The sequence below is a fragment of the Salvelinus namaycush genome, chromosome 13, assembly GCF_016432855.1.
Source record: "Salvelinus namaycush isolate Seneca chromosome 13, SaNama_1.0, whole genome shotgun sequence".
In the NCBI taxonomy this organism is placed as follows: Eukaryota; Metazoa; Chordata; class Actinopteri; order Salmoniformes; family Salmonidae; genus Salvelinus; species Salvelinus namaycush.
The window spans coordinates 1,000,852-1,013,134 of record NC_052319.1 but is presented as its reverse complement, the minus strand read 5'-3'; the positions used below and the strand labels follow the sequence as shown (position 1 = coordinate 1,013,134).

General features: G+C 42.0%; 1 protein-coding gene across 1 annotated transcript in view; it reads left to right on the top strand.

The window, feature by feature from the left end:
• The window catches only part of LOC120058168 (dachshund homolog 1-like), a 268,628-nt gene that overhangs the window by 183,637 nt on the left and 72,708 nt on the right, over window positions 1–12,283 (top strand). The window contains exon 3 of the mRNA XM_039006634.1: window positions 5,864–6,016. Within this exon, the coding sequence (XP_038862562.1) occupies window positions 5,864–6,016 (153 nt within the window). The remainder of the gene's footprint in view (window positions 1–5,863; window positions 6,017–12,283) is intronic.

Below are 12,283 nucleotides of genomic sequence, written 5' to 3'. Positions count from 1 at the left end.
CTCATTTATTTTGATTTCCCCAAGATGTTAAGCTAAGAGACACTGAGTTTGAAGGTAGGCCTTGAAATACATCCACAGGTACACCTCCAATTGACTCAAATGATGTCAATTAGCCTATCAGAAGCTTCTAAAGCCATGACATCATTTTTTGGAATTTTCCAAGGTGTTTAAAGGCACAGTCAACTTAGTGTATGTACACTTTTGACCCACTGGAATTGTGATACAGTGAATTATAAGTGAAATAATCTGTCTGTAAACAATTGTTGGGAAAATTACTTGTGTCATGTACAACGTAGATGTCCTAACCGACTTGCCAAAACTATAGTTTGTTAACAAGAAATTTGTGGAGTGGTTGAAAAACGAGTTTTAATGACTCCAACCTAAGTGTATGTAAACTTCCGACTTCAACTGTATTTTTGACATAATACACAAAAAACAACGACCCGTTTTGACTTGACTTGACTTTCAAAACTACTGGCTGAAATTATACAAAAGTTTGTGATCGTCACTTTAAGTGTTCAGGCCAGGTATAGAGACTTTCCCTATTAGTCACTATAGGCCTTAAAATGGCTTTCATTTTGTTGATGCACAACCCAAGATGGCTGCCCCCATGGTCATATTGTAGAGCAGGGGTCTTCAACCTTTTCTTGCCCTGGGAACTCCGGCCAGGCAATCCGGCGACTGAGGGACCCCCATCATATGTTTGCAAAACATGTTTTGAATCCGGTGAATGCAACACACTATTACAGCTTATTGTGAAATACACACAAATTAGGCACACAGGCAGACAAAAAGTCCACTTTTTTGTGTGTATTACACACTTTTTAACCCCAAGGCATTTTGTGTGTATTACACAATTTTCTTTTTTCATAACGCATTTGTGCACAATGCACAAATTCCAATTTGTTGTGGATATCGTTCGCTAGGCTAGCTAGGTGGCTAACGTTAGCTAGGCTAAGGGTTAAGGTTAGTGGTTAGGTTAGGTTTAGGGATTAAGGTTAGGGTTAGTTAACATGCTAGCCAATGTAGATAAAGGGTTAGGTTTAGGAGTTAGGTTAACTTCTTGCGACTACAGGGGGTGCTGTTCCGAATTAGCATTTTGTCGTCTCCAAATTAAACTGCCTAGTACTCAATTCTTGCTCGTACAATATGCATATTATTAATTCTATTGGAAAGAAAACACTTTCTAGTTTCATACAAAGTTGGAATGATGTCTGTGGGTGACCCAGAACTCTTTCTACAGCGAAATCCATGACAGACAGTGAAAGGTCTGAGAGCGAAGCTCTGGTTTCAGATCAGTTTTTAAGGTCTCTGTCTATCCTATGGAACGACACGAACTGCACCCGCCTTCCCCTGGATGTCAGTAACCAATGAGAAGTGGAATGGGCCTTCTCCGTAGCTCTCAGAGGTTATAAAAGACCAAGGAGTGAGAGTAGCCCCCCTTTCGACGCTCGCCCTTACGCAGGAAGGGACCTCCGGACGCCATTTTCACAGGCTCGGTTATCAACTTGAAATGTATCCGTCTGTAATTTAATTCGATATAGGACTTAGAAACATCATAAGGTAGTTAATTTAAACCGTTTTATAGGAAATTATATCCGTTTAGTGCGATTTTGAGGAATTTCTTTGTTGTGCACTCTGAAACTTTGGACACGTTTTGGGGTCCCGTTCGATCGTTAGTGGATATTTCGAAGGACAGAGGACATCTATCGACCAAAAGACGTTTATAACATAGAAAGGATACATTGCCCAAGAATATGATGGAAGAACAGCTCATAGTAAGCAATATTTAATATGATAAATTGTTGTTCTGTCGAAATATTTTAAACGCATATTTCGCCATTTTGTTTGGTGTAGCTTCACTTGGCGAACCCTGTATTGAAAAGTAAGGATAATTTTACAAATGTAAATCAGCGGTTGCATTAAGAACTAATTTGTCTTTCGATTCCTGTCAACCCTGTATTTTTTAGTCAAGTATATGATTAGCTTTCAATTAAACTAGATCACTCTGATAGATGACGTCAGACATATTGAGGCTTGATTTCCTAGTATTTTTATTGTGTAACCACGGTTTTGTATGGCTAAATATGCACCTTTTCGAACAAACTGTATATGTATGTTGTAAAATGATGTTACAGGAGTGTCATCGGAAGAATTCTGAGAAGGTTAGTGAAAAAATTAATATCTTTTGGCGATGTTGACGTTATAGCGCTCTTTGGCTGGAATCGATGCTCTGGTAACGTTTGCACATGTAGTATGCTAACTTATCGATTTATTGTGTTTTCGCTGAAAAACGCTTAGAAAATCTGAAATATGGTCTGAAATCACAAGAACTGGGTCTTTCCATTGCTATGCTTTGTCTATTTTTATGAAATGTTTTATGATGAGTAAATTGGTCATACACGTTGCTCTATCTAGTAATTCTAGTCGATTTGTGATGGTCGGTGCAATTGTAAACTGTGATTTCTACCTGAAATATGCACTTTTTTCTAACAAAAACTATCCTATACCATGAATATGTTATCAGACTGTCATCTGATGGTTTTTTTTATAGGTTATTGGCTATCAATATCTTAGTTGAGCCGAATTGGTGATAGCACCTGAAGGAGTAAGAAACTGATGGAGTTAGAATAGTGGTGTATTTTGCTAACGTGTTTAGCTAATAGATTTACATATTTTGTCTTCCCTGTAAAACATTTTAAAAATCTGAAATGGTGGCTTTATTCACAAGATCTGTATCTTTCATCTGGTGTCTTGGACTTGTGATTTAATGATATTTAGATGCTACTATCTACTTGTGAAGCTATGCTAGCTATGCTAATCAGTGTGTGGGGGGTGGGGGGTGATCCCGGATACGGGGTTGAGGTTCGGTAAAGGTTAAAGGGTTAGGGTTAGGGAAGGGTTAGCTAACATGCTAAGTAGTTGCAAAGTAGCTCAAAAGTAGTAAGGAGTTGCAAGGCAGCTAATTAGTGAAAAAGTTGTCCATAATGAGATTCACACCACCTTTGGGTTGCTAGACATTCACATTATACACCCACCCATCCTCCCCGACCAACCTCCCTCTTATTGTTTCTGTATTATGTAACGTACTGTCTTTATCTGTGATTGAAATGCACTGTATACAAAATTGTGTACTGCACAATAAAAAAAAAAATACTATTTCGTGTGCCTGTTACAAATTTCCAATAAGCAATTTGTGTCTATTTCACAATAATCTGTGATACTGGTTTGGTGAATGATAATGGCAAGGACAAATAATCAACATTTTAAAATGAATAGATTTGGTAGATAGTTGTTCATTCTAATGACCTCCCCACATTATACACTGAACAAAAGTATTAAAACGCAACATGTAAAGTGTTGGTCCCATGTTTCATGAACAGAAATAAAACATCCCAGAATTTTTTTGTTGAAACTCACATAAATATTATTGATCGTATTTCTGCACTAATTTGTGTACATCTCTGTTATTGAGCATTTCTTATTTTCCAAGATAATCCATCCAATTGACAGGTGTGGCATATCAAGAAGCTGATTAAACAGGTGCACCGTGTGCTGGGACAGTAAAAGGCCACTCTAAAATGTGCAGGTTTGTCTCACAACACAATGCCATAGATGTCTGAAGTTTCAGGGAGCATGCAATTGGTATGCTGACTGCTGTAATGTCCACCTGAGCTGTAGCCAGATAATTTAATGTTTGTTTCTCGACCATAAGCTGCCTCCAACGTAATTTTAGAGAATTTGGCAGTACGTCCAACTTCTTCAGGTGGGTTGTACATACCCATAGCTGATGAAACTGTGGGTTTGTACAACAGAGGAATATCTGTACAAACTGTCAGAAACCGTCTCAGGGAGACTGCAGATCGGTGTCGTAACGGCTTCAGTGGGTAAATGCTCACTTTCGATGGCCACCGCCCGCTGGAGAAGTGTGCTCTTCACATATGAATCCCGGTTTCACCTGTACCGGGCAGATGGCAGACAGCGTGTATGGCATTGTGTGGGCGAGCGGTTTGCTGATGTCAACATTGTGAACATGGTGGCGGTGGGGTTATGATATGGGCAGGCATAATTTACAGACAACGAACAAAATTACATTTATCTATGGTTGAATGCACAGAGATACCGTGACGAGATCCTGAGGCCCACTGTCGTTTCCATTCATCCGCTGGCCATTACCTCATGTTTCAGCATGATAATGCACGGCCTGATGTTTCAAGGATCTGTACACAATTCCTGGACGCTGAAAAAATGCAGATCCTCGTTTGAATACCCCTGTTCGAGAGGCCTACTGTTCACACATTAACATAGTCACCTAGCATGGGAACACTATTCAAGCCGCTAATTGTATACTGCATATATAACTGTGCTACGTAGCCTAGCGTGCCAGCTGCTGTTGTACATATTAGCCATATTTGCCAATGCCGCTGGCCTTGCTAATGTTAGAATGTCAGTTGTGCTACTACATACTGTGCAGTGTATTACACCCGCCAGCCCACGGACTAGCTAGCATGCTAGCTCATCGCTTTGTATATATTGTTCCCTTTGGGTGCTATGCTCGTTTATTAGCCTATGATATAAGCTGCTGTATGATGCCTTGATGTAACATTGCCCTATTGCCATAGCACATTGTGACTGCATAGTTATCTGGTATGCTATTGATATCATGTACATTCTCTATTGTCGTTATACAGTCACTAGCCTGTTATTACCACAATGTAAACACATTATCTGTATTTCTCTCTCTTGTAGAAACCACGACCACTAGTTCCCTCCTCTGTAAAGTTGTGCATGTGTGCCTTCCTTGGGTGTGGAGTAAAGTGTGAATTATATCCTTGTCTCCTGCTAGTCATTATCTGTCCTTTTATCGGGACTCTGGGACAGTTGTACCTATACTAACCTATTTCGGAGCCCACCGACCAACAGGTGGCGCCCTTCTTTTTTTGGCCTTCAGAAAAGCCATATACACTGATAGTACAAAACATTAGCAACATCTTCCTAATATTGAGTTGCACCCCCTTCTGCCCTCAGAACAGCGCATGTGCACGTGAATTTGTATACAGGTCCTCACTCACACAAAGACATGCAGGCAGATACCAATGCATGTATGAATACATATGCAGATGCACACCGGCACAGACACAGACACACACACACACACACACACACACACACACACACACACACACACACACACACACACACACACACACACACACACACACACACACACACACACACACACACACACATAGACACATACTTAAGCAAGGCGAGTATCAGAGTTTGAAGATCTCATCTACATACAGCTTGTGTTGAACCAAAGCTGTACAATTGTATAGCTGAATGACACTTTTTCAATGTATTTTACCCTAAACAAAATGTATCAATCAATCAATGTTTTATTCAATGTTCTTGATGTATATACTGTACATATTCAGTATGTTCTTATGTTCTTTTTTTGGCCCTCAGACAAGCCATATATACTGAGTGTACAAAATATTAGGAATACCTTCCTAATATTGAGTTGCACCCCTTTTTGCTCTCAGAACAGCCTCAATTTGTCAGGGCATGGACTCTACAAGGTGTCGAAGGCGTTCCACAGGGATGCTAGGCCCATGTTGACTCCAATACGTCCTACAGTTGTGTCAAGTTGCCTGGATGTCCTTTGAGTGGTGGAACATTCTTAATACACATTTTAGTTATTCCTGATGTATTAATGATTCATAAAATCATTCATAAGATGTTGAATATAAACATTTTAAATAAATCCTTTAAAAAAAAGCATCCAACCACTGCTCTAGACCAACTGAGTGTTGCATTCTAAGTGTGTATCTAACTGTCCTCTCCGGTGCGGTGTGTTAAGGGCTGACAGCGGCAGCGGCGGCAGCTGCCAACGCGGCCATCGCCGAAGCCATGAAGGTGAAGAAGATCAAGCTGGAGGTGATGAGCGGCTACCACGGCAACGCCAACCAGCATGGGGCAGACGGTGAGAACGGAGACGTCAGCTCCAGTGTGGGTGAGTCAGTCATTGTGCCCTTCACACACACACACACACACACACACACACACACACACACACACACACGCAAGCGTACAGGTGCATGCAGGTCTTCACACTCACACAAAGACATGCATGCAGATAGCAATGCAGGTATGAATACATATGCAGACGCACACCGGTACAGACACATAAATAAGCAAGGCGACTATCAGAGTTTGCAGATCTCCTCTACCTACAGCTTGTGTTGAACCAAAGCTGTACATTTGTATAGCTGAATTCCACTACAAGCCACTACAAGCTTGTATCCAGTCTGTATCACAACCCGGCCGTGATTGGGAGTCCCATAGGGCGGCGCACAATTGGCCCAGCATCGTCCGGTTTTGGCCGGTGTAGGCCATCATTGTAAATAAGAATTTGTTCTTAACTGACTTGCCTAGTTAAATAAAGGTTAAATAAAGAATAAAACAAATAATTAAAAGCTTAAATGCACCAACAGCTCAAAGATACTCTCAAGCTAAGGTACTGGATTCCAAACATACCTATTCTTGCCAGTGTAGACAGTTCAGAGAATACAGGTTCAGTTGAAACATCTACAAAATATCCTTATATGTTCACTGCAGTTCTAACTTGGCTAGTATATTAAGTTGGATGTCTATAAAACAATTGTATCATTATTTGCATTTGTCCACGTCTTTGTAATGCAATGGTACATTCTTTTCTCCACTGCGCAGTAAAATCCCCCGCCTTCATATCCAATCTAAAAACAACACAGACATTGTTAATACAAAGTTTAATCCATGAACACTGTATCCCAAAGCTATTAGCCATAAACTCAGTCTCTAATTTATTTTATTTAATCACAGCAAGAGCATTGCTTTTTCAATATGTGCCATTTCAATTAATTATTAGCCCACAAATGCAGACGGATTTTGCTCATATCGCCACCGAGCCACTTAGCGTATTGTGGAAAATTATAATATAGTGTTGAATTATTATGAGGCCATTACAAATTATAGGCTCCATGTAATCCCTAAAGCTTTGATTCACTAAATAGTGTTTTCGATTCACTTACTCTTACTAAGTGTCTCGACAGAAGTACTTGACACTGTATATTTGGGCAAACACAGGATGCTGTCACTAAGCAGATTGAACAGAGCACAATTCATGAGCTCTGAGGTCGTCAATCCTCAAAAAATGAAAACGGGTCTACGGCCGATGAGAAAACGAGGCTACGAGGTCACCGAAATCAAGATAAATGGGAATAAGAACAGCAAGGCTACGGCAATGGAGCTAATAAGAAACTGTTTTATCTTTTTACAATTTAAATTGTAACCTTGAGCACACGGCCAGCCAGCCAGCAACACATAAGAAAGCACTCCCTGAAGAATCATAATTCTGTTGAAGGGAGCAGCGGTGTGTGTGTGTGTGTGTGTGTGTGTGTGTGTGTGTGTGTGTGTGTGTGTGTGTGTGTGTGTGTGTGTGTGTGTGTGTGTGTGTGTGTGTGTGTGTGTGTGTGTGTGTGCGTGCGTGCGTGCGTGCGTGCGTGCGTGCGTGCGTGTGTGTGTGTGCGTGCGTGCGTCTGTATGCATATCTGTGTTTATTTCTCTTGATAGGCATGTGTGTGTGTGTGTGTGTGTGTGTGTGTGTGTGTGTGTGTGTGTGTGTGTGCGTGTGCGTGTGCGTGTGCGGTCACGACATTAGCTCCCTAAATGAAATATATGACGGTGGCGCCTCTTGGCCCCATCCACAATCAATTGGATTATTTTCCTTTAATATTTACTTGCAGCGATGAGTTGCTTGTGTGCATGGTGATGAACAGTCTGCCACTGGTGTTTGAAGGTGACCTGTCACTGCGTATGGACAAATCTCTCTTGCAGAAATGTAGAAAATAAATCATTAGGGGCTAGGCAGGCAGACAGAGGCCCCATCTCTCTTTCTCTCTCCCCCCTTTCTCTCTTTCTACCTCGCCTGTCTCGAATTCTCTCTCCTCCTCTCCCCTCTCACTCACTCTCCCTGGATTTAAATTGGCCTCAGATTTATGATTTGAATTAATGCTTCGTTTGGTCAAAGGAATGGTTTGCTGGGACAAATGATGTTTGGTACCGAAGCCATCCTTATATTGATTACTGGGTGTCGCAGCAATCTCTTGTTTATATCAGCCACTCTCATGTGACAGGGGTGGCCAGCAGAAGTAATCTAGCTAATCCACAGGAGATACAGTATAGTCTCTTCAGATGGAAGAAAGGAACAGATACTGGGTAAAGTATGTGTCATCATTTAGTTTTTAGCGAATCACACAACTGCGAGGAGTGGCTCCTTAAAAAGAGGCGCACAAGACATGTAAGGCACACGCACAGGGGAGGGTTATAGGGAAGGTGTTGTGGGAGATGATTGGTTGGTGCCAATGCCTATGCACTGGGAGTTTCTCCCGGTCTTTCTGTATTGGCTAAAGAAGGCCACACCAGACTCTTTCTCTTTTGGGTAGAAGAGTCTGGGAACAAAATGAGTATAGTATAGTCTTATCAGATGGACGACGTACAGAGAGCAACATTTAAGCAATGTTTAAAAAGGGAAAGCCAACACTTCTTCCACATTTAAAATAGAAAAAGCAACGTTCAGTCAATGTTTCAATTGCTAGTTGCACATAACGGTTCGTTAAAATAGACCAGGGAGGGTCAGCTATTGTAAAGTTTAATTTCTTCTCAATTACTTATCTGGTTAAATGAAATAGCCATATTTGCAAAGGGATCTCTTTCATTGCTAGGGAACATTTATTGCGTTAAAACAAAAACAAAAACAGATCATTTGACGCATACCATGAAGAGCATAAATGTTTTGCTCATGTTTTGCAATATAATCTGCTTCACTCGCAGCACTCAGGGCCTTCCTTCGGATATTGCTTAGGCTAATGCCTATACTTCCCTGCAGTACTTAGTCCCATGTCTAGCTTGGATTCCTGCATGCCTAAATATGTCCTGGTCTATAGTCCATTATGCCTGTGGAATCCAGGCCTCTAAATCACTTGACAGATATAGCTGTATGACTGTGCAAGACGGGAACTTGATTTGGCCACTGCCTTGTTGGGCTCTGTTGGCCTGGACTCAATGCAGGGCAGTGCTGATGAGGAAGTGAATAAATGCTCTGTTTTAAAGAGAAAGAGAGAGAGAGAGAGAGAGAGAGAGAGAGAGAGAGAGAGAGAGAGAGAGTGTGAATAGACATAAAATAAAATAGTAATTCAGAAGGGTTGAAGGTGATGATGATATTGTAAGAATTGTATAATACTACTACTACTTGTTCTAGATAAAGGAAGAGACAGAGTTAGAGACAGAGGGGTAAATGCAGGCATAGACAGAGGTATAGAAACAAGGCAGACACAAAAGCCGAGACAGAGAAATAAAGACAAATACAGAGGTAATGTTAGAGGCAGAGGCAGGGACAGAAATAAAGGCAGGGACAAAGGCAGAGACGGAGACAGACGCAGAAACAGAGAAAGGGACAGAGGCAGAGAAAGACAGAGGCAGAGACTGTGAAGGACACCCTGTTCTGTTGGTGGAGTTGGACTGTTGTGTTGATGTCAATGGAACAAGCTAATGTTTCTCTCCCACACATGAAATATTAATCACATTGTTTCCCCTATATTGGTATTCGTTGTCGCCACTAATTTTCCGGGTTGTTAAAATATTTTCAGTGTACGCTTAAATGACTCAAGCCTGATATAAAGTAAGTACTGGAGCTATTGAAGCTATGTATTGTTTAATAAGATCATCTTTGAACACTAACAATCACCAAACTAAAAACTAGGTTGTCAGGAAGAATCTAAAATTCATAAAAATTTCATGGCATGGGGCCCCGACTGATTTTGCTGTGTTTAAGTCACTTTAATAGCATAAGAACACGGCATGAGCCATGGCCAAATGTGTAGAATTGCAGGAAACTAGCTTTAAAACTGTAAAATGTTCTCTCCACCCAATGTCGAAATGTGTAGAATTGGAGGAAATTACGTTGCAACATTTTGTCTCTGTGGCTAAGAGAAGGGCCGTTAAAATGTTGTGTTGGAGACGGCACCATTGGCCTTGTCCACTCTGACACCCCGTCTCCAACCCCCAATAACCTTGCCAACGCTGCTGAAAAAAAGCCTAGGGGAAACACTGAATCACAATTAGACCTTCCTGTTTGCATCAACGTTATTATTTAGCAGGAAAAACATCCAGCTAGCTCAACTCAACCCAGACAAGTGACCACACATCCTGTCAAAGGGGAGGAAGGGAGGGAGAGAGTGTGTGTGTGTGTGTGAGAGAGAGAGCTTGTTCTCTGATTAGACAAAACGTTTGTCTCTCGCTCTCTTTGATTCTCCCTGACAGTCTTGTGAAGGAGGTGGTGTATGTGTGTGTGTGTGTGTGTGTGTGTGTGTGTGTGTGTGTGTGTGTGTGTGTGTGTGTGTGTGTGTGTGTGTGTGTGTGTGTGTGTGTGTGTGTGTGTGTGTATGTGTGTGAGTGAGCATCCATGTTGCTTTCAAAGGGGGCTCAGAGGCCCTCACAATGTGTACAATGTGGATTGTTCCTGTGGCTGTCAGGAAATGCCACAATTACAGATCACAAAACCAGGTTAGAGAACGTGTGGCACTAGGCCTTGCAGTGGGATAAACAGCCAGCCAGCCATTCAATCCCAACGCCCTGACCCCAACCACAACCTTCATTACCGGGACAGAAAACATTGTCAGCTGCTGCCCACTAACAAAAACCTGCCTATTTTTTTTCCAGGAGTGAGAAAAGAAAATAAGTGTTTAAGACCATGAGCCAGTAGAACAGAGAAGAGAAGAAAACACCCCTCTCTTTACCGTTTTCTATTTTCAAGCCCCCCCCCCCCCCCCCCCATCCTCTCTCTCTAAAATAGACATGACTGGTTCAGTGGCAGATTCTCTGGGAACCGTAATTAGTTTGATCGTATCATGTATCGCTGTTTATGCTCTCTATGTTGTGGAGCTCCATCTCTTCATCTCTAACCCCCATTCTCTGGCCATGCACCTGACTCCACCTCACCGCGGTGACGGTAATGGACCTTACATTTGGTCTGTAATTAGGTTTGGGAATTCCATCCGTCATCAACCAGACAATGCTGTCCTGTACATCTTAAAGGGATACCACGAGATTTCAAAATGAGATTGTTTATCTACTTACCCAGAGTCAGACGAACTCACGGAAACCATTGTTATGTCTCTGCGTGCAGTTTGGAGATGATTGAAGTTAGAAAATTGTTAGCTTAGCGCAATTGCTGGAAGTCTCCCGGTATGGTAGCCAGCTCCTCACATAAGCAGGACAATAGACCTTCTAAATACTCCAAAACTAGGTAGTTGGTCATTTATAGTATTACAAAGCTATACATAGTAATCTATATTTTGTAAATGTATCTAATAATAATAAGAAACTATCCACTTCTTCAATATTTTGTGTGCGCGCGTGTGTGTGTGTGTGTGTGTGTGTGTGTGTGTGTGTGTGTGTGTGTGTGTGTGTGTGTGTGTGTGTGTGTGTGTGTGTGTGTGTGTGTGTTGCCGAGCTGGCTGGGGCCCCTGAGAGGGCTCCGTGAGGAGGAGACCACAGCTGTACACAGCGAGCAACTAATTGGCCCTTATCTGGCTGTCCCATTCATCTTCATTTTTTACCAATTACTGAGCATTATCTGTGTTCTCAGTTGGCTATGGGACTTAATCCTTTTTGGTTAAGCTGCTTGTGGCAGCTTGCAAAATTTAAAATGGGGAAGGAGAGAGAGAGGAGGGAGGAGGGAGGAGGGAGGAGGGAGAAGGGGAGCAGAAGTCACAGCGATAAACAAACTCGGGAAACTTCCCATCACCTCTCCCCCCCCCCCCACGGCGGAAGGAATCAATAAACAATGACATCACGTGAAGGGGAGAACAAAGAGAGGGATAAAGAGAGAGAGAGAAAGACACAGATAAAGAGAGAGAGATGGGGGAAAGGACAGGGGGAGAGAATCAATTATCGGCATTATAACTCAGGTCCTTGTTTGCAAACGCAGCGGCCTCATTGGTTAAGCTTGCTCCGGTTGCTCTTGCCATTATTGACTTGTTAAAACCATATTTTCTCCTCATCAGTGGGTTTCATGTTTGCGGTCGTCAGCAGGCAGATAACAATTCTTCTAAAAGGTCTTCATCAATTATTCAGGGTGTATTCATTTTGGCAAGCTCCAAATGCCCCATGTTAAGTTTTGGTGTGTGTGTGTGTTTTTCCCCCCATAGCAGCAGAGAATTGAACCAGGACACATTGTTCC